Genomic DNA, 23,578 nt, shown 5'->3' with positions numbered 1-23,578 from the left:
TCCTGTCTTCAAGAGTGGGCCTTGCGTAATCTAATTAATAATAAGATGGCATACTGTTAGAATGTTCTTTCTGCAGAGACCAATTTCAATAAACAAGGGGAGCTGGATTACCACCCCCTAAGGTGCAGATTGTTCCCAGACGGGGCACCTGGGGGGAATCAGACAGTCCAGCTCACCCATTCTCTCTTTAGTACATACAATTGAATCTACGGTCTATATGCAGAAGTTATGCCTATATCCATGATTGTTAATCTATGCCTATAACTGTTTTTCTAATCAAAAAACACCTTATGAGACTACAAGTTGATATATGAAAGTCAACATACATTTTCTGTACTGTTCTGTTGAAAATTTTGAATAAAAATAATTGAACTAAAAAAAACAAAAAACACACACACACACACACACACACACACACACACACACACACACACACAGCAAAAGCATCCCAGGAGCTTTTGAAGGAAAAGTAGTGGAATATTCTGCAATGGCCGAGTCAATCACCTGATCTCAACCCAATTGAGCATGCATTTCACTTGCTGAAGGCAAAACTAAAGGCAGAAAGACCCACAAAGAACTGAAGACAGCTGCAGTAAGAGCCTCGCAAAGCATCAGAAAGGAGGAAACCCAGTCTTAGGTAATGCCCATGGGTTCCAGACTTCAGGCAGTCATTGCCAGTAAAGGATTCTAAACAAAATATTAAAAAATGAAGATAATTTTATTTATGATTATATTTGTCCAATTACATTTGTGCCCCTGAAAATGGGGGGACTGTATAAATGGTTGCAGGTCGTAAAATTTGTACTCAATATTTATGTTGAACCCCTTGATTTAAAGCTGAAAGTCTGCACTTGAAGTTCATTTGGATAGTTTCATTTTAATTTTATTCTGGCGACACACAGAGCCAAAAGTATGAAAACTGTACCTGCTTCCAAATCTATATGGCCCTAACTGTATATGGACCAAACTGTACACACACAGATATAGTTTGATTAAAAACTTTATCTTTGAATATTTTTTTCTCAGTAATATGAAGTTAAGTGCCTTACCGAGTTGTAATATGCCCATTTCTAATTAGCCAGTTAACCAGCTCCTTTCCCACAATGCAGTTGGGGTGTGTTCTCAGCCAATAACGATGGTCCTGAAACTCCATGCCACTATTGTGGTGACAGATCTTTTTCCATAAATCCTTTAGCTGCACAGAATCCTAAATGAGAAGAGAAAAAAAAAAGTTGGACTTTGTTATATGCCTCACTGTTATGAAGCTAGTGAAAGGGAGGACCTGTGCTTTTTTTTTTTTGCCGCTATAAATGCACCTCATTGACCCCTGCATTATATTACTGCCCAAGCATGAATATAAATGCATTATACACTACAACTATACAGTAAATTCACGACACTATATATAAGCCTTTCATTGAGGTCTATTGCACACGGATGTAAAAAAGATCCAGAGTAAAAAATACAAGTTAGGTTCAGTAAAGACCTTGCATATACGCCTGTAAACGTCTATATACACATATGTAAATGGTCATGCGTACTGGACTCATTAATAGCTGTGTGTGTAGCAGCCATTTTGTTCTTGTTTAGCCATTACGTTGCATTTGTCATCTCTGTTTTAAAACCAGAGATACAGCAGTTCTGATTCTCCCCCCCCCCCACCCCGACCCTTTGTACAATACACAAAAACAGTTAATGGATGCCAGAACCTTATCAACCCATTGATCAAAGACCTTTCCATTACCCACGACTATAAACCCCAATAAACTGTCACCCTTGCAATTCAGATGCATTTACCTCCCTTGATTAATTTATAGTGTTTTGAGTCCAAACACTGCTGACCTAGCAGGAAAAGGAGCAGAACCATCCTAATTCATCTCCTAGGCGAACTGGGCATCTGAAACCTGTCATTTCTATATTCAGTTTTAAGCTACATTCAAGCTGTACAATAATCTGCATGTTAGCAGACTGTATTCGGTAGGTATTGAGAGATGAGCATTTATAGATAAACGCTCTGGGACATAGTGACATCCCAGAAACCAATCCTCAGGATGCTTAATTGGTCAGATTCCCTCTGTCAACACCCCTTTGATCCCAAAGAGGGGGGAATAGCAGGACAGTTTGACAGCTCTCATGTACCATCGACCAAGGAACATCTGTCAAGTTATGAGAGCCAACAACACTTTGCTTTATTATCTCTTTTTGCTTATAACAAGCTTTCTGTAAATATTTTATTTGCACCATTTGACCTTTTAATTAACATTTAAAAAAAAAAAAAAAAAAAACCCTAACCTTTTAATGCAAACTGAAAAGAATCTGTCTCTTGAAGAGTGCTACTGTGTAGTATAAATACTCTGAATACATATGTCCATGGTGACAGTGTGTTAAAGACGTTTATTCTAAAAACATAACTATTGCTAATACTGTATGCATTTCCTCCTTCTCGGTCAAAGGGTTGTGGTGGTAGCTTAACTCCTTCAGATCCGCGCGGATCTGCTTTGCGGGAGTACGTCTATTGACGTCCTCCCCTTTGCAGGCTCGCCACGCGCCCCCCCCCCCCCCCCCCTGAAGGGGGCGCAGAGCGCATGCTGCGATCCCCCCCGTGTCAACAAGACTCGGGTGATCACAGATCCGAATAAGGGACCGATCCCGGCCTTTTACCACGTGATCAGCTGTGAGCCAATGACAGCTGATCACATGATGTTAACAGAGGATCGGTAATCGTTCTTGTCCCCTCACAGCGTGAGGAGAAAAAAATCCGATCACCGGCTTCTGTTTGCAGGGACATCGGTTCCAAAAAGGAACAGCATGTTATGTGCCCACCAGTACCGCAAATCAGCGCCAAAAATCAATGACCATGTTACTTACCGGTAAGTGCCACCTATCAATGCCCACCAGTGGTGCCAGTCAGTGCCCCCCCATCAATGCACTTCAGTGCCACCCATCAGTGTCACCTTATCAGTGCAACCTCATGAGTGTACATCAATGGAGAAAAACTACCTGTTTGCAAAATTAACAAAATATAAAACGGTTTTGAATTAAAAAAAAAAAATAATAATAACAATAATAATAATAACAATAACAATAACAATAACAATAACAATAATAATAATTTGGTCTTTAATTTTTTTAACAAAAAATAAAAAACCCAGGAGGTGATCAAATACCACCAAAAAGAAAGCTCTATTTGTGGAAAAGAAATGATAAAAATTTCATTTGGGTACAGTGTTGTATGACCACGCAATTGTCAAAGAGTGACATCGCTAAAAGCCGAAAATTGGTCTGGGCAGGAGGGGGGGGTTTAGGTGCCCAGTAAGCAAGTGGTTAAAGGGTTAATTGCTTAATGCATTTAACCTAGTGACATTCACGCTGCTGTCACCTAGATTCCGCAAGCTGGAAAATCTGTGTGCAAGGTGCAGCTGAGAGAATATATATATACATACACGGGACAGAAACGATTCAGACCCCCTTATGTTTTTCACTCTGTTGTATTGCAGCCATTTGCTAAAATCATTTAAGTTAATTTTTTCCCTCATGAATGTACACACAGCACCCCATATTGACAGAAAATCACAGAATTTTTGACATTTTTGCAGATTATAAAAGAAAAACTGAAATAAATCACATGGTCTTAAGTATTCAGACCCTTTGCTGTGACACTCATACATTTAACTCAGGTGCTGTCCATTCCTTCTTCATCATCCTTGAGATGGTTCTACACCTTCATTTGAGTCCAGCTGTGTTTGATTATACTGATTGGACTTGATTAGGAAAGCCATACACCTGTCTATATAAGACCTTACAGCTCACAGTGCATGCAGAGCAAATGAGAATCATGAGGTCAAAAGGAACTGCCTGAAGAGCTCAGAGACAGAATTGTGGCAAGGCACAGTTCTGGCCAAGGTTACAAAAAAATTTCTGCTGCACTTAAGGTTCCTAAGAGCACAGTGGCCTCCATAGTCCTTAAATGGAAGATGTTTGGGACAACCAGAACCCTTCCTAGAGCTGGCCGTCCGACCAAACTGAGCTATCAGGGGAGAAGAGCCTTGGTGAGAGAGGTAAAGAAGAACCCAAAGATCACTGTGGCTGAGCTCCAGAGATGCAGTCGGGAAATAGGAGAAAGTTGTAGAAAGTCAGCCATCACTGCAGCCCTCCACCATTGGGGGCTTTATGGCAGAGTGGCCTGATGCAAGCCTCTCCTCAGTGCAAGACACATGAAAGCCCGCTTGGAGTTTGCTAAAAAAAAAAAAAAAACAAACAAACACCTGAAGGACTCCAAGATGGTGGGAAATAAGACTCTCTGGTCTGAGACCAAGATAGAACTTTTTGGCCTTAATTCTAAGCTGTATATGTGGAGAAAACCAGGCACTGCTCATCACCTGTCCAATACAGTCCCAACAGTGAAGCATGGTGGTGGCAGCATCATGCTGTGGGGGTTTTCTGTCAATACGGGGTGCTGTGTGTACATTAATGAGGAAAAAAAAAAAATTTAACTTAAATAATTTTAGCAAATGGCTGCAATATAACAAAGTGAAAAATGTAAGGGGGTCTGAATACTTTCCGTCCCCACTGTATGCACATATATATATATATATATATATATATATATATATATATATATATATATATATATATATATATATATATATATATATATATATATATATATATATATATATATACATACATACACACACACACACACACACACACACACACATATACATACATAAAAAAAAAAAAACTGCGCACGCCAATATACAATAGGTCTAAGTGACGCATTTTGCCTTTGTTACAAAAAGAACACAACATGTAAGCTAATAGTCAATCCAAATTTTAAAAAAAGTTGTATTTGCAGTAAAACACAGATATAGTTTACCAGCAGTATTTTTCTCTCCTCTTCATTGGTATCATTCTTCAAGTATGTGCGAGACGCTTGCGGGCTGACAGATGATTCGTAGGGTGGCACCATAGGGGATCCAGAACGATCTAGTGATAGATTAGTAATACTGGCTGACCTAAGGACAAGAAAATGTGTTACATGTACAGTAAAAAGAAACAAAAAATATACCTTGTATCCAAGCATCTACTGCCACATATGGCTGCCTACCCAAAAGTCCCACCAAGACCCACATTTTACAGTTTTCGAAGAACAGCTCTATCAGATAAAATGATAGAATTTTACACATGACCATTTTTTAGTTGTGTAGGGTATACAATGGGAGGGGTTTTACTTTGCAAACCTGATTTTTATCCACATCTCTCAGGAACCAATTTTCTAAATTATACTCTTTTTAATCATGTGGATAAAAAAAAAAAAAAAAAAAAAAAAAAAAAAAAAAATCAGGTTTGCAAAGTAAATTCCCTCCCATTGTTTACCCTAAACACCACTAATAAAACTACCGTGCTTGCCTGAAAATAAGACCTACCCCAATAATAAGACCTAGTGCTATTTTCCAGGAGGGCTGCAATATAAGCCCTACTCTGAAAATGAGCCCTAGTTCCGTGCAGCACCGCTTGGCTCCCAGATTATCGCTTCTCCCAGCGGGGAATCCTGCCCCCCCCCCCCCCCTGCATTGCTCAGAGCGGGGAAGACCGCTCGGGCGGGCCATGGAAGCGCTGAGCAGGGCTCAGCTGATGATCTCTTCTCTTGGGTGTCAGTGGGGGATCTCAGCCCCCCTCCCTCTACACTAATGGTAGCTGTGGAAGACAGCTCAGGCAGGCCACTGAAGCGGCATCCCTCTGCAGTGCTCGGAGCAGTGGAAGACAGCTCAGGTAGGCCATGGAAGAAGGTATTTGCACTGTTGCATTGCAGAATCGCACACCTTTTGCATTATGTGATCCTGTGAGAGGGGATTCTGTCATTTTGCAACCACTGGGAAGACAGCACATTGCATGGCAAGCCCTACCCTGAAAATAAGCCCTAGTGTGTTTTTGGCTGACAAAATTAATATAAGACCCGGGCTTATTTTCGAGGTAACACGGAAAAACGGTATGAAAAAAAAAAAAAAGGGAGGGAAAGACGCTGATAAAACAATTTAGGTCAAATTCAAATTTTCATTCCTTTGGGGGTCATAGTCTGCTATTCGTAAATCCATCTAAATTCTTGTCGGCTCAAGGTCTTAAAATTTTCATATTTGATCACTAGGAGGGAGCAATATAAACACATAATAAAAAAAAAAAAAAAATTATATTATAAAATATATATATATATATATATATATATATATATATATATATATATATATATATATATATATATATATATATATATATATATATATATATATATATATATATATATTATATACACACACACACACACACACACACACATATATATATACACATAGTAGATGCATTTGTCAGGTATTCAAGCCAGTCAGGAACTACCATATTTATCGGCGTATAACACGCACATTCATTTTAAGAAGTTTCAGGAAAAAAAAAAAAAAACACTTAAATTTTAAATAAGGAACTTTGAAGAAAAATAAGGGTCAGTGACCATCTGCAGCCTCACCATTGCCATCAATGCAGCCTGATCAATGCTCATCTGCAGCCTCACAAGTGCCATCAATGCACCCTCATCAGTCCACATCAATGCAGCCTCACTATTGCCATCAATGCAGCCTGATCGATGCCCATCTGCAGCCTAGAGGAGACAGGGAGTGGGGTGGGACGAGCGCCAACAGATTACATACAGTGAGAATCTCCTATGATAGACAGAACAGTGGTCCCATGGCAGCCCAGGAAACGGGACTTCCTATTACAGATGCCACCAAGTAAACAGGAGATTCTCACTGTAAGTAATCTGACGGCACTCGTCCTGCCCCCCTCCCTGTCCCCTTCAAGGCAGATAAAATTGAAGTATTGGCGTATAACACGCACACGCTATTTGCAACCGATTTTCATGGTGAAATTGTGAGTGTTATACTCCAATAAATACAGTATATAAATTTTAGGGCATGGTAGCCCATTTTTTTATAAAAAAAAAAAAAAAAAGGCTAACAAAAGGTTTCCAATGCAGGGGTTGTTCTCCAGCAAATACACAAGGGAAAATGCTAGCCCACCTGGCTCTCTTTATCAGTACTTCTGCTCTTTATCCTGGTCACACAGACGACAGGATTCTTCAATGTGGACGGCTTCACTTTAGCACTCACAGCTCCGCTCTGGCCTTAGTCCTCAGGTCGTTTCACTGCCTCTTGCAGTCACACATGTTCTGGCTGCCTCCTGCAGCCCCTCTGACTCCTGGAGACCTCCTGTCTCTGGGTGTGGAGCAGTCTCCAACTGGGAGCCATGAGGTCTTCCCATACCCTCACCTGAGCACACACCCTGCTGGTCATCTACAAAATCTGGACTCAAAACAAAAACACCCAAAACACTATGGAATCTCCAAACTACAGAGCCCCATGACAGAATACCAAAATCTAGAGAAAGCTGTGAAAGCAGTTTTCTCCAGTCCACATCTATGCTCTGCAGTCTTGCACCATACATACACACACACACACACACACACACACTTGTGCTCATAAGTATACATACCCTGGCAGAATTTATGATTTCTTGGCCATTTTTCAGAGAATATGGATAACACAAAGAAAACATTTTTCACTCATGGTTAGTGTTTGGCTGAAGCCAATTATCAATCAACTGTGTTTACTTTTTAAATCATAATGGCAACAGAAACTACCCTGATCAAACGTTTACATACCCTGGTGATTTTGGCCTGATAACATGCACACAAGTTGACACAAAAGGGTTTGAATGGCTATTAAAAAAGGTAACCATCCTCACCTGTAATCTGTTTGTTTGTAATTAGTGTGTGTGAGCGTGTGTCTATAAAAAAGGTCAATGCATTTCTGGACAGACCCTTGCATCTCTCATCCAGTGCTGCACTGATGTTTCGTGATTCTGATTCATGGGGGAAAGCAAAAGAATTGGCAAAGAATATGCGGGAAAAGGTAAACTGTATAAAACAGGAAAAAAAGATATAAAAAGATATCCAAGGAATTGAGAATGCCAATCAGCAGTGTTCAAACTCTAATCAAGAACACTGCTGCTGGCCACAACTGCCAGGAAAATTGTCTGGGATGCAAAGAAAAACCCACAAATAACTTCAGGTGAAATACAGGACTCTGAAAACATGTGGTGTGGCCGTTTCAAGATGCACAATAAAGAGGCACTTGAAGAAAGATGGGCTGCATGGTCGAGTCGCCAGAAGAAAGCCATTACTACGCAAATGCCACAAAGTATCCCGCTTACAATACGCCAAACAGCCCAGAGACAAGCCTCAAACCTTCTGGCACAAAGTCATAAGGAGTGACAAGACCAAAATTGAGCTTTTTGGCCACAACCATAAAACACTGCATTTGGAGAGGAGTCAACAAGGCCCATGATGAAAGGTACACCATTCCTACTGTGAAACACGGAGGTGGATTGCCGATGTTTTGGGGATGTGCGAGCTACAAAAGGCACAGGAAATTTGGTCAAAACTGTTGGCAAGATGAATGCAGTATGTTATCAAAAAATACTGGAGGAACATTTGCATTCATCAGCAAGGAAGCTGCGCATGGGACATTCCAACAAGACAATAATCTAACAAGGCCAAGTTGACCTGTCACTGGCTACAGCAGAATAAAAAGTGCAAGTTCTGGAGTGGCCATGTGTCTGACCTAAATATCATTGAGTCGCTCTGGGGAGATCTCAAAAACGTACAGTTCATCCAAGGCAGCCCAAGAATTTACAGGAACTGGAGGCTTTTTGCCAAGAGGAATGGGCAGCTTTACCATCTGAGAAGATAAAGAGTCTCATCCACAATTACCACAAAAGACTTCAAGCTGTCATTGATGTTAAAAGGGGTCAATACACGGTATTAAGAACTTGGGGATGTAAACTTTTGTTCAGGGTCATTTGGGCAGCTTCTGTTGCCATTATGATTTAAAAAGAGTAAACACACAGTTGATAATAAATGGCTTCAGCCAAACACTAACCATGAGAGAAAGAAAAGTTTGTGTTAATCACATTCTCTGAAAAATGGCCAAGAAATCATAAATTCTGCCAGGGTATGTAAACTTATGAGCACAAATATACACACACGTTAGATTATGTTAAGCTGGATTCAAATGAGAAAGAAATGATTGTAGAATTACAATGGATTGTATTTGATGAAAGAGAAACGTTACCATGGCAGTTTTGGGTCAACAGCATATATATAAGGACGCATGTGCACCTGGGCCCATACCCCTGAGGAAGTCGCGTGGCCATGACACGTTGGGTGAAGCCGGGTGACGCTGCCGAGCCCAGAAGTGACACGGGAGCCTCTGAGCCCCACTGTTAACATTAGCTGCTGTATTTTAACCATAATGTAAGTGCAAATAACAATAAAAGCTTCTTAGAAAACATACTACAACATGAGGATATATTCTGTTGCATAAGCCTGTATGCAATTAAAAAAGGGACACACATTCGGCTTTGTGAGACAACCAAGGATACCATGGTGTGCATTATGCAGAGCACAGGGTTCAGGAGCATGCATTATGCAGGGTTCAGGAGCATGCTTTGTCCAGTGCACAGGGTTCAGGTTTATGTGTATAATATAGCTTTAATTTTCTTTTATTGTTAAAAGATAAAAAAAAAAAAAATCTAAGGGTTAAATTGTATGAAATTTTATATTGCTTATTTATTGTTTTATAATAAATTATATTATACTTTAATTCACAGAGATTTTTCACGCTGGGTGCTTTTCTTAGCTTGTGTTCTTCTGTTTCATGGAGAAACCAAGCAGACAGGAACAGGCTCAAAGATAGGTGGGAGTGGGCGGAACTTAGGAAGGGCATCGCAGGCCAATAATGCAGGAGTGGGCGGAGCCTTGGCGGGACTTTGATGATAGAGATGTCGGGGCTTTTTCATGGACTGTATGAGCAACTCCCCCAATGACAACATGATGGCACGTTGTAGTTTATACAGAGTGGCATCACACAAAAGGGGACAAGGGAGGCATTCAGAGAAGAGGAAGCACAGTTGTCTCCCGATTACAGGAAATAAACATTAGAGCTTTCAGCTGCAGGAGTGAAAGGTAAATATGTGATAATCCTTACGGTTATTTGATAAACAACCTGTGACATATTTAACAGCTTACAGATTTACATCACAGTTTTTTTTTTTCATTTTGACTATAGTTTAAGTGCATAATGAACTGAACTATGTATGAGGATTGAGAAAGAGTGGCACACTAATTTCACGGTATATTATTTTTTTTTCAGGTTTGTACAACTCTGCTTTGAATGCGATAAAGGATCACTTTATGCATGTATTGTATAGCACACTATTGAAATATTTTAGGAAAGCCTTGCCCATATTTATATTTTTGTTTATTACCATTTGAGGAACAAGCACATTTATTTGAACACTATGGCAAGTGTATTATATCACATTTATTTGAAGAGGTATTAGCACTAGTCACGGATTAGGCACAGCAACATTCATTTGGTTTTGTGGTCTAAAATACTTATCAAGGAGTACAGTGTAAGACTTGTTCATAAACCATTGGTTCCATGTAGCCTAGCAGCAGGTGATTGGACACTGGCTAGGAGTTCCGAAACGCATTACATCCTGCCTGGTGCCCCACACTGGCTCTCCTCACTTCCTGGCACATTGGATTTGGTTTCCTTACTGACAACATGTTTGCTGTAACAAGCAGCTCTTCTGGTATACAATTCCCATCCAATGTAGGATTATTTCTGTGAGTTTGCATTTGACTTTTTAATTGTAATAAATCCATTGGATGCTGCACATAGCCGGCGCCCCATTGTGTTCCTTTTTGTAATTTCAGAGATTCATTCCTGTCTCTGGTGGAGCTGCCTACTTAAGTACAACACCCTTCCTATGGGATTTTTATGCACTCCTTACGAACATTTTATGAACTACCTATGCTACACACAAGCGTATTTTCACATTCATCTAGAGGGGGATAGAGGCCAACTCATGTGGATGGTGCATTAGCATTTTGTTTGCACCACAATTTCAATTGTTGTTTAGGCAGAACAAATAGGAACTCAGTTTTGCAAAGGCCATGACCGACTGGTAGACTCTTGACTGCCCTGACCACATCCAAACCACGTAGACCACCTTAGTTAAAAAGGAAGATTATTCAAAATAAAGTGACTATCTCTCAATTCTTCTGCCTATAAAACTGCATTGCGAGCTCCCGCACTGCAGGTCTATACTATTAAAAGCCAGGAACTGGTGTCAACCCTCAAGGAAACCTCGTCTTACCCTTTCAAAATCACTGGGCCTGGCTCTAGGCTTTGCACTTCACAGTGGAAATACTCTCGAAAGGGTCTTTAGGGACTGAAAACGGACCATCGCTCTGGACCTGAATAGCACCCTTGGGCTCATGACAATATGCGGGTTAATTCCTTACTCACCGATTTCTTGCAGGTGACTTTCCAGGATCTTCTTGAACTGAAGCAAGACGTGCTGTCAGCGGTTTAGTAGAATCCTGGTGAACAAGGCTAAACCAGCATAAAGAGAAGGCAATATCAATCATCACTTTTCAAACCATAGAAAAGAACTTTAGATATTAGAAGTAGGATTGAGCCCACTCAAGGAACATGTATACTAAAACCACATGAAAGTTTTTAAACCTTTAACAATAAATTCTAACCTAGACTGAAATACTTGTACGTTTAATTCCCCTTGCTGAATGAGCACTGGCTTTCAATGAAAATGAAAACAGGGCCATTAAAAGACACCTACCAAAACCTCTGTATTACTACAGGGTTTGTCCTGTCCATGTTACTTCTAACATCTTGTGCATTCTGCAATATGACATTTTCTAATTTTTTGAGGGACAATCTAAACCAAGACCATAAGACCATTATGTACCATTCAAAGCAGAATGGGGAACTGGGACTAGCAAACTATTCCAACTAATTTAAACCATTAAACCAGCCAAAATAGCACATCTTGCTGTTCTACAAGCTCACCAAATACCCCTAATGTGAATCTCTCAATGCAGTAGACTTTTACCCCATCCCCAACCTCGTTTGGCTCCCACCAAATCTTTGACCATAGTTTTGAGTCCCTTTCTTTTACATAGGTTTAAAGACAATTCCAAAATGTAGATTACCAACATTAAACCTTTTACATGACTTCCAGGATTCCCACAAAGCCCCGAACTGAGCAATTTTCCACTATGTTCTATTGTGATATTTTCACAGCCTAGGCACCCCCATTTATACTCACATCTTTTAAAAACAGATGTTGAACTGAACCCCACATCTCTTCTAGCCCATCATCGCTCAATACTATTAATATGCACAACCTTACCACCTACAAACTGAATGGATCAAGAAGTTTGGATCTACACTAACTGAAGACAACTGGCTGGATATCTAGTCAATTAGTGCTAAAAGCTCCAATGTCCTCGCTCTCAAAATGTGGTAGTGTTCCGCTAATGGTATAATACACCTGCACACCTGTCAAGGATCAAGGAGCTTGGAACTACCCAAACTGAAGACAACCAAGTGGATATCTAGTCAATTAGCGCTAAAAGCGCCATGGTCCTTGCTCTCCAAAACGTATGTAAAGCATTCCTTTATTGGTATTACACTACTGCACTTCTGTCTAAATTAATACCTACTTATGTATCCAACTGCTCCATTGGTTTCTGCAATTTTTTTTTTTTTTTTTTTAATGAGTATATATATATATATATATATATATATATATATATATATATATATATATATAATATATATATATATATATATATATAATATAGAGAGAGAGAGAGAGAGAGAGAGAGAGAGAGAGAGAGAGAGAGAGAGAGAGAGAGAGAGAGAGAGAGAGAGAGAGAGAGAGAGAGAGAGAGAGAGAGAGAGAGAGAGAGAGAGAGAGAGATAGAGAGAGAGAGAGAGAGAGAGAGAGAGAGAGAGAGAGAGAGAGAGAGATTGATTTAGATATATAGATATGGGAAAAGCCACACACCTAGAGAGCGACAGACAACTGCAAAAGACCTGCTCCACACCTTTGCCCAGGCCTCCCACTTCCATCTGTCTCAAGATCCTGAACTTTTCCAGCCTCAATTAGAATAATCGTGGACCACTGCCTCATCGGGAAAGACTGTGCACTGAAAGGATACCAGACACGGTGTACATTCCACATGATGGATGTACTACAAAGCTAAGAAAAGTGTCTTGAAATCAATAACCTCCCTCATAACAGGGCCTGGGCAATTATTTAGAGCCAGTGGCTTACTAAAGACGCAATCCAGAAACTTCTTAATTTTCTCGACCAAGACTAGGCATTTTTTCTTTTGTGACCAAGCTCATTCTTTAATTATATTGGTTGTATTTGCTGGCACCAAATCTGTAGATGCGTTATCTAGTTACCTTACCACAACCCTTCTGTATCCCACTTAATTTTTCTTTCAAATCAATAGAAATTTGGTAATAGAAGATGGAACCCAGTAAAATGTAAATACAATATAGAAAACATGATTAAATTGCACATGACATGTTCATAAGCAAGATAATACAAAAATATAGTTTACAACCACAATGATCAGAAATATGATCTACTAGTATGTTGCATATTGTGCAAACTGTCTTCAGAGCTACATTACCCACCAGCCCTCCAGCCAATCAGGTTGATAGTCATGACTTCTGATGTTTTTGGATTGTTCAGTGCAATGGTATGGGCAGGGCACAGCCCTAAAGTCAGATTTCAAGTAACTACAAATAAATACAGTATTCCCTTCTTTGGCACTCTTCTTATTAAGCAGGAAACTTGGATGGACAAGATGAGTGCATGTGCAAGTAGTGAGAACAGGTAGTGTGCTGCTCAATGCACAGTTTGCATGTGCCTTCACCATGATTTTCACATATAATAATGCTATACATATCTACTGCACTGTTTAAAACAGCTTTCTTCTACCTTACAGGATTATATTACTCCACAGACCAACTGCTGTGTACACAAAATATCCTTTGACATGGTGGTTACCTGTGCTCACAATATGACTGTACACAAATTACAAGAACATTTTCAAAGAAATCCTAACTGATGGGATGGCTGTAGTATTTGCAAAGATACTTATGATTGGGATGGCAGGAGGTAAAATCTACTGCTGAGCTAGGGATGGGGGTACAGGAATATACATACACAGACAGAGCTCCTGAGCTGGAGACTAAGGCCCCATGCACACTAGGTGTTTTTTTTCTGCTCCTAGAAGCTAAAGAGTGTTCTCCTCTGTGTCCATACACACTACTTTAGACTATTAGCGTTCTTGAGCTTCAGCTTCTAGGAGCAGAAAAAAAAAAAAAAAACATTTTGAGAGTTTCTTGGATTCCATAAACATACACAAATGCAGAAGCAATCTATGTTTACATGAGTAACAGACAAAAAGGAATAATGTTTTTAAATTATTATTTGGGATTAACATACATTGACAACTGTTGTGAAAAAAAATAAATCCATCTTAAAAATTTACCTTTGCCAGGCAAGGTCTTCCTCTAAAAAAATATTGCGACTGGACTTCCTTCCTCCCACTGGTGTGCGTGGTTCTCCAGGATCCAATACAGAAACAGAACAGGAGGATTCAGACAATGCATTCAGGTCTTCCCCAATGACATGGCTGTCCGTGGAGTGTGCATAGTTTATGGCAATCTTGCAACAGTAGGTACAAGCCCGAAGATCACCTTCAGGACACAAATATTAAAATAAAACATACCATTATACTCACAAAAAGGTAACACTTTTTTTTTTAATTTTTTTTTTTTTTTAAACACAGGCTCATTATGTGAAGAAGTTTAATATTAAAAACCCTGTGAACTAATCCACTTTAATTGCCAACCAGCACCTGTAAATGGCATCATTGTCTGCACAGACACCAAGATTATTTGGTGAATGTATGTCTTTGGCACACAGAATGCAGTTTGAGATTATTCTTGTTGTTCTAGTTACAAACTTTCCCACTTAGCACTCACTAGGAAAGATTTCAGCAAGTGCACTGTAATAGCCGTTTAGTGGAAATAGAGACACTAAGTGCCAGTTCACACTGGTGCGATGCAGGAAACACTGCGATTTAGAGCAGATTCTCATGTCGCTGAATCGCACACTGCGAGGAATTTGTGTTTGTGGGAGGGAGTGTAATTATATTGAGAAAAAAAAAAAAAAGTGAACACAGGGGTATTATCCCATATATAGTAGCAAAGAGGCAGAATGGGTATTGAGACTTTAAATAAATCCCTGTGTGCACAATTGCATATAAACACAAACATACGTTTAAAGAATTAGTCTTTATTTTACAAATTATAAAAAGCATATATGTTGCTATCAATATAGTACATTACAAACAAGTCTGCGCATAAGGTCTTCTAGAAGGCTTGTAGTATAATGCTGCTATCCTGGAAGGAGGGGTGAGATATACCATCTCTGATCTCTATACTGTACAAGATTGAGTGTGGGTTAGCGCCCTGTGAAGATGACTTCTTTAATTTGACTGTGGCTTGCAATTATTAGTCTGAGCCAATTGGGCCCCATTAGGAATTTTGAATTATTGCTGCTTTATGCGTCACTTGTCCATCTTTTACATCTGAGGTGTGGTGAGCCCTTCAATCACAGTACATGCATTATAATCTACTTGGATTTCAGCTTTGATTTACTATAATATTATATACATATCAACTCAGACTTTGGTTTACCTGGCCTTGATATTTTAACCTGATGGTTGCCCTCCCATGGGGTGGCAGGCTATTTTTTCAGATCATTGACCCTTTTTCTTCCATGGACATCGAGCAGTGGCGTTGTTAGGTGGGTGCGGGCCGCACCGGGTGACACCCGCCAGAGGGGTGACACCCGTAGGTAGCGGCACGCACCCAGGGCCGGTCCCAGGCGGGTGCATGGGGTGCAGTGCACCCAGGCGCCACAGAGGTGGGGGTGCTGAAGCGCCAGAGTGCTCCCCTCCCTCCTCCTCCTCCCCTCCGTGTCCAGAAATAGCTCTGTCCGCAGCAGCTCACCGCCGCCGCTGTGCTTTACATTGCTAGAGCCTGTCCCCCCTCCCTCCTCCTCCTGTCAGAGGAGGGCAGCCGCCGGAGATTGGAGCGGCTGGTCTCTGTGTTGAGAGAGACCAGCCGTGCAGTGACTTCGCTGGGGGGAGGGGGGGCGGCCCATGCCTGCAGCCTGACACAGGTTCTCTCTCTCCTCCGCTGTCTCTCACTCCCGCCTAAGCTGCTGCCTGCAGCCTGTCTCGATCTTTTCTTCACCCGGGCAGCGCGGCTGCACACTGTCCTCTCTAGCTGCTGCCCGGGTGTTAATGTGTCTATCTGTACTGATAGAGGGAGGTTTGTCCCTGGGGCGGTCTGTACTAATGGGGGGGGTTGTCCTGGGGGGTCTGTACTAATGGGGGGGGTTGTCCTGGGGGTCTGTACTAATGGGGGGGGTTGTCCTGGGGGGGTCTGTACTAATGGGGGGGGGTTGTCCTGTGGGGTCTGTACTAATGGGGGGGTTGTCCTGTGGGGTCTGTACTAATGGGGGGGGGTTGTCCTGGGGGGGTCTGTACTAATGGGGGGGTTGTCCTGGGGGGGTCTGTACTAATGGGGGGGTTGTCCTGGGGGTCTGTACTAATGGGGGGGTTGTCCTGGGGGGTCTGTACTAATGGAGGGGGAGTTGTCTTGGGGGGGGTCTGTACTAATGGAGGGGGGGGGGATTTGTCCTGGGGGGTCTGTACTAATGGAGGGGGGGGGGGGATTTGTCCTGGGGGGTCTGTACTAATGGAGGGGGGGTTTGTCCTGGGGGGTCTGTACTAATGGAGGGGGGTTGTTCTGGGGGGTCTGTACTAATGGAGGGGGGGTGTTTGTCCGGGGGGTCTGTACTAATGGAGGGGGGTTTGTCCTGGTGGGGGGTCTGTACTAATGAAGGGGGGATTTGTCCTGTGGGGGTCTGTACTAATGAAGGGGGGATTTGTCCTGTGGGGGTCTGTACTAGTGGAGGGGGGATTTGTCCTGGGGGGTCTGTAGTAATGGAGGGGGTTTGTCCTGGGGGTCTGTACTAATGGAGGGGGGGGGTTTGTCCTGGGGGGTCTGTACTAATGAAAAGGGGGATTTGTCCTGTGGGGGTCTGTACTAGTGGAGGGGGGTTCTCCTAGGGGGTCTGTACTAATGGAGGGGGTTTGTCCTGGGGGTCTGTACTAATAGAGGGGGGGTTTGTCCTGGGGGGATCTGTACTAATGGAGGGGGGGTTGTCCTGGTGGGGGTCTACTAATGGAGGGGGGGTCTATACTGATGAAGGGGGGTCTGTACTGAGAGAGGGGTTTATACTTAGTCGGGGTCTATACTTAGTGGAGGGAGGTCTGTACTGAGGGGCGACTAAAGTTGGTGGAAGGAGGGTGACACCATGTTATGCCGCACCTGGTGACACCAACCCTAGTGACGTCACTGCAGCTGCAGGCTCTTCTTTCGCCCCTTCCCCTCCCTCTCCTCCGCACGTGCACTGCTATACTAGTGAGCAGCGCTGGCCAGCACAGCCTCCCACTATGTTTCTTCCCCCGCCTTCATATCAGCCAGGGAAAAATAGAATAGAAAAAGGAGAAGAGGATTGTGGGACATGTAGTCCCGAGGACTGGCAGCCCCACTGTAACACGGAAACTGCAGTCCACACAGCAGGCTCAGCTGAATGAGAGAGAGAGAGAGAGAGAGAGAGAGAGAGAGAGAGAGAGAGAGAGAGAGAGAGAGAGAGAGAGAGAGAGAGAGAGAGAGAGAGAGAGAGAGAGAGAGACTGGGAAAGCTTTCAGGGAAGTGCACCCAGGACTCCAGAGGGAGAGGGCAGTGCTCAGGGAACACCATCAGAGAGGAAACCCCGCTGCCCTGCGCCACCAGAGGGAAAGCCACACAGCCTGGTGCCAGCCCTGGCGGAGAAAGGAATGGAGAATACAGATCTGGGTGCTACCCAGCGGAGTCCCCACGGGCAATTCAGAGTGAGCTTACTCCTGATCAGAGGAACCATCGCTGGGTCAGGTGAGAGGGCCAATCGGCCATTATCTACTAATGTCCATAGGAACTGCAGTCTCTGACCATCTCCTGTATTATATCTGCAGTCTCTGACCTTCTCTTGTATCATGTCTGCAGTCTCTGATCATGTCTGCAGTCTCTGATCATCTCCTGTACCATGTCTGCAGTCTCTGATCATCTCCTGTACCATGTCTGCAGTCTCTGATCATCTCCTGTACCATGTCTGCAGTCTCTGATCATCTCCTGTACCATGTCTGCAGTCTCTGATCATCTCCTGTACCATGTCTGCAGTCTCTGATCATCTCCTGTACCATGTCTGCAGTCTCTGATCATCTCCTGTACCATGTCTGCAGTCTCCGATCATCTCCTGTACCATGTCTGCAGTCTCCGATCATCTCCTGTACCATGTCTGCAGTCTCTGATCATCTCCTGTACCATGTCTGCAGTCTCTGACCAACTCCTGTACCATGTCTGCAGTCTCTGACCAACTCCTGTACCATGTCTGCAGTCTCTGACCAACTCCTGTACTATGTCTGCAGTCTCTGACTGTCTCTTGTACCATGTCTGCAGTCTCTGATCGTCTCCTGCACTATGTCTGCAGTCTCTGATCATCTCCTGTACCATGTCTGCAGTCTCCGATCGTCTCCTGTACTATGTCTACAGTCTCTGATCATCTCCTGTACCATGTCTACAGTCTCTGACCAACTCCTGTACCATGTCTACAGTCTCTGTCCAGCTCTTGTATCATGTCTGCAGTCTCTGTCCAGCTCTTGTATCATGTCTGCAGTCTCTGACCGTATCCTGTATTATGTCTGGGGACTCTTTCTAACAGAAGCCCTCTCTGTGTGGATCAGAGAGACTCCCCTCCAGGTCTCATTAGTGTTCTCTCTTCCTGTATTTTCTTTATTGTTAAGAGATCATGGGAGGATTTCAGGGTAACAAAGACTTCTTAGGGGAGCAGCTCTGTGTTTGAGTCGTTGCCATAGAATCATTTGTAAAGGGGTGGAGTTGGTAAGATGACCACACCCACATGGGGCGCCAGAAATATTTCTGCACCCAGGCGCCGGTGACCCTAGGATCGGCCCTGCACGCACCGCTTACACTGCCCGCTGCCCTGATCTGCTCCTCCGTCCGGACTTGCGCTGTGTCCCTCAGCGCAGCGGACTGAAGCCGCCTCCCCCTCCTCTCTGTTTACATTTCCACAAGAGGAGGGGGAGCCCGAGGGACACACACGGCTGTGTGTATCATCCGCGCTGTTCTGAGGTCTGTAAACTTTATGTATGTGTGGGTGCAGGGGGTGTCTATGCTAATAGGGGCTCTGCACTGAGGGGGGGGGTGTCTATGCTAATGGGGGCTCTGCACTGAGGGGGGGTGTCTATGCTAATGGGGGCTCTGCACTGAGGGGGATGTCTATACTAATGGGGGCTCTGCACTGAGGGGGGATGTCTATACTAATAAGGGGCTCTGCACTGAGGGGGGGTGTCTATGCTAATGGGGGCTCTGCACTGAGGGGTGGTGTCTATACTAATGGGGGCTCTGCCCTGAGGGGGGTGTCTATACTAATGGGGGGCTCTGCACTGAGGGGGGGATTCTATACTAATGGGGGGCTCTGCACTGAGGGGGGATTCTATACTAATGGGGGGCTCTGCACTGAGGGGGGGATTCTATACTAATGGGGGGCTCTGCACTGAGGGGGGATTCTATACTAATGGGGGCTCTGCACTGAGGGGGGATTCTATACCAATGGGCAGGGGTCTACACTGAGAGGGGGATTCCATACTGATGGGGGTCAGCACTGAGGGGGGAGTATGTACTGATGGGGGGGTCTGCACTGAGGTGGGAGGTTGATACTGATGGAGGGGGGTCTGCAGACTCTGCACTGAGGGAGGGTGTCTGAACTGATGGGGGGGTCTGCAATAAGGGAGGGGGTCAGTATTTAGTGGGGGGTCTATACTGAGGAAAGGGGGTCTGCACTGAGCGGGGGTCTATATTAATGGAAGAGGGTCTGTCCTGAGGGAGAGGGTCTATATTGATGGAGTGGGGTCTGTAGTTAGTGGGGGGGGGGGGTCTGTACTGAGGTAGTTGGTGGAGGAGGGGGTGACACCAATTTTTTCGGCACCGGGTGACACCAACCCTAGTGACGCCACTGACATCGAGTATATTACTACATCCGTTTTGGATTGTTTTTTAAATTGTTTGAATTATCAGTCTTAATGTGTCTAAAGGCCCATACACACGATAGGACTTTTTGACAACAAACATGCAAATTAGCTGTTTTAAGGCAACATCCTACCGTGTGTACGCTCCATTGGACAAACTTTTTCGGTTTTCATTGGACAAATGTTGGCTGTGCAAACAGACAAACTTTCCGGCAACAAAAGTCCTATGGTGCAAAATCCTATCGTGTGTACACAAGTAGAGGTCGACCGATATGGGTTTTTCTCTGGCCGATGCCGATGCCGATATTTAGAAATCGCGGTGGCCGATGGCCGATATGTGATGCCGATTTTTTTGGGCCGATATATTTGGCCGATTTTTTTTTTTCCTTTCTTTTTTCCCTTCATCTCATAAAATCTAACAGTTAGACCCCTTTCACACTGGGGCGTTTTTCAGGCACTTTTGGGCTAAAAATAGCGCCTGTAAAGTGCCTGTAAAACGGCTCCCCTGCAGTCTCGGTGTGATATCCCGAGTGCTTTCACACTGAGGCGATGCGCTGACAGGATGTAAAAAAAAGTCCTGCAAACGGCATCTTTGGAGCGGTGTATACCACCACTCCTGCCCATTGAAATGAATGCGCACCGCTGCCGAAGCGCCTGCAAAGTGTTTTGGCAGCGGCGCTTCAGGGGCGCATTTAACCCCTTCCTCGGCCGCTAGCTGGGTTATAAGTGCCCCGCTAGCAGCCGAATAGCGCCTCTAAAATGACGGTAAAGCGCCGCTAAAACTAACAGCGTTTTACCATCAACGCATGCCCGCTCCAGTGTGAAAGCAGCCTTAAGTAATACAGAAATTTTTTTTCATTTAAACATTAAACAAAACAAACCTTCAATCAGTTCACTTGTATGTAGAATTTAGAAAAAAAAAAAAAAATATCTTAAATAATAAATACACAAAAACAGGTAATCAAAACTTTTGGATGAAAAAAAATGGGCTAACTTTACTGCTTAGGTTTTTTTTTTTAATTCATTACTGTATTTTTTTTTTTTAAATTGCGTTTGAAAGACCGCTGCGCAAATACCGTGTGACATAAAATATTGCAACAATCACCATTTTATTCCCTAGGGTCTCTGCTAAAAAAATATATATAATGTTTGGGGGTTCTAAGTGATTTTCTAGCAGAAAATACAGGATTTTTACTTGTAAGCAACAAGTGTCAGAAAAGATTTAGTCTTTAAATGGTTAAACTGAGAGCTTCTACACACGGAGTTCAGTCTATTGATAAAAAGAACCTAAAAGATACGATGTATCTTCTTATCAGACTTGGCAGGCTGCCCAGAGGAGGAGAGAATCCTCTCCACAGATAACTTAAGGAAACTTGCATTAACTTCTATTACAGAAGTCATTTGCAAGTCACGGCTGAAGTTATAATCGGCCTTTTTTATCAGCACAATCGGCCGATGCCGATTAAGTAAAAAACGCCAAATATCGGCCGATATATCGGTCGACCTCTATACACAAGTCCATAGGACTTTAGTCCAAAGTACAAACACGCATGCTCAGAACCAATGCAAAAGATCAGACAACAATACAGAAGTTGACCAAAGGGTGGCGGTAAAGAGCTGAAAAAGGTGAAAGTTGGCTGAAAAAGTCCTGCCGTGTGTATGCTTAATTAGTTTACGGCCGACGCCCTTTGTACAAAAATCCACGGGAAAGTTTGTCCTATCGTGTGTATGGGTCTTAACTCTACTGGTCCTGACGAAGTGGATTATCCGCAAAAACACGTTGACCCTTCTAGAAGACCACACACACACACACACACACACACCTCTTTAGACATATTGTATGTATTGTTTGTATTTATCTGCAATTGTGCACACGGGGTAAGTTTAAAGTTCCAATAATATGAGATAGATAGACAGATAATTTGGTGCTGGCAAAACTAGGTTCTATCTAGATTTATTTTCCTATCTTTATATACCCCTAATATTAATGAACGATTTTTTTTTTTTGGTGGGGGGGGGGGGGGGGGGCAGGCTGGCAGGAGCACATGCAGAAACTTAAGAATGACATAATAAAAAAGGACAAACGATGAGACCCAAGATAGGAGGTCTTATTTATTAAAGCTCAAGATGCTTTAGGAGCAAAAATCTCGCTTTTACTGGCACACAGTTTTTTAAATCATATATAGATGCAAAAATTGTCCCAATAGGATTACGGTTTCAAGTTTTTTTCACCATCAATGGGAACAAAATATGATGGCATGCTCTTTGAACATGCTGGAATATCTTAAACATTATGAAACAGAATTATCCAAATTAGGAGGAGGAAATTCAGCCCATTAGTTTACTCTTATCAGGAATCTTCAACTTTCCGGAAACAGGATAAGGAGCGCAAAGACTTTGACAAAATATAACAGTTAGTGGATAGCAAAAACAAAAATTTTTTCGAAGTACATGATAGCATTTAAAACGGGTCGGGCACATAGATGGCCTATGAATAATGGTCAGAGAGTTAAAAGAAAGTGAACCAATTATAAAAAAAATTAAAATAAAATTTAAAAAAAAAAGTCAAATTACGGCAATATGTCAGATATCTCTTCCTCTGTTGCATCTTTTCAGCAATCTTCTAGACCGCATTCCAGGCAAGGACATACTGGTCCTACTTCACGGAAATCCAGAACAGGTGAAGATACACATAGTGGTCGCATACACACTCCAAATACACATTCTGTGTACTTGGAGAGAAAATCCCCTCCTTCCTCTGAATCAGAGGATTCAACACCATCACGTGCTGAACGTAATATGGGGAATCCTTCATCAGGGCCCCATTCGCACAAATCTGGAGTCCCCCATATACCTATGGCAGGACCGCCACCAAAAGATTCCAAAAAAAAGATTCCAAAATATCACATCTCACTTTTCCTTTAGGGAACCCAGAGACTGCTCGCACAAATACAGGAAACACAACACAACTAGATCACTAACACAGGATTCACACACTTTGGCCTCAGTGGTTCCGGATACAAACTCAGCATTTGATATTATTAACCCCACTGATCTTCCCTTTTCTGATGAACTATCAGTGCAAAAAAAAATTTTTTTTTTAAAAATCGGGTTTGAATTTCTGTCCTGCCCACAACTGCGACAAATTACAAATCTGATCTTGTTGAGGACTTGCAGCTTTACACTTGTAAACTAAAAACTTTAAATAATTTTTTGCAACGCCATCTCAGACGGTGACTAGATCTAAATCTGCTAATTATACCAGAGCAGATTATCAGACACTCAAGATACTTACCATCCTGGAACAAGTTGGGGTCTGGGACAGTCCTGGAGAGATGTTTCAGGCTTGTGAAACCACTAATACTAAAACTAACACACTTAGAACCAAATGCACCATATTGGTCCAAG

At 42.8% G+C, this 23,578-nt stretch overlaps 1 protein-coding gene across 3 annotated transcripts in view; it reads right to left on the bottom strand.

Annotated features, from left to right (window-relative positions):
* PIKFYVE (phosphoinositide kinase, FYVE-type zinc finger containing) overlaps positions 1-23,578 on the bottom strand; it is a 455,233-nt gene that overhangs the window by 350,250 nt on the left and 81,405 nt on the right. For all 3 annotated transcript variants that reach the window (XM_073633422.1, XM_073633423.1, XM_073633424.1), the window contains exons 6-9: positions 14,495-14,702; positions 11,427-11,513; positions 4,880-5,018; positions 1,050-1,207 (exon numbers count right to left, since the gene is read on the bottom strand). In XM_073633422.1, the coding sequence (XP_073489523.1) occupies positions 1,050-1,207; positions 4,880-5,018; positions 11,427-11,513; positions 14,495-14,702 (592 nt within the window). The remainder of the gene's footprint in view (positions 1-1,049; positions 1,208-4,879; positions 5,019-11,426; positions 11,514-14,494; positions 14,703-23,578) is intronic.

Source organism: Aquarana catesbeiana, linkage group LG06 (assembly GCF_042186555.1).
Source record: "Aquarana catesbeiana isolate 2022-GZ linkage group LG06, ASM4218655v1, whole genome shotgun sequence".
Classification (NCBI taxonomy): domain Eukaryota; kingdom Metazoa; phylum Chordata; class Amphibia; order Anura; family Ranidae; genus Aquarana; species Aquarana catesbeiana.
Note: the sequence above shows the minus strand (reverse complement) of the source record. Positions and strands in the feature narration are given on the sequence as shown.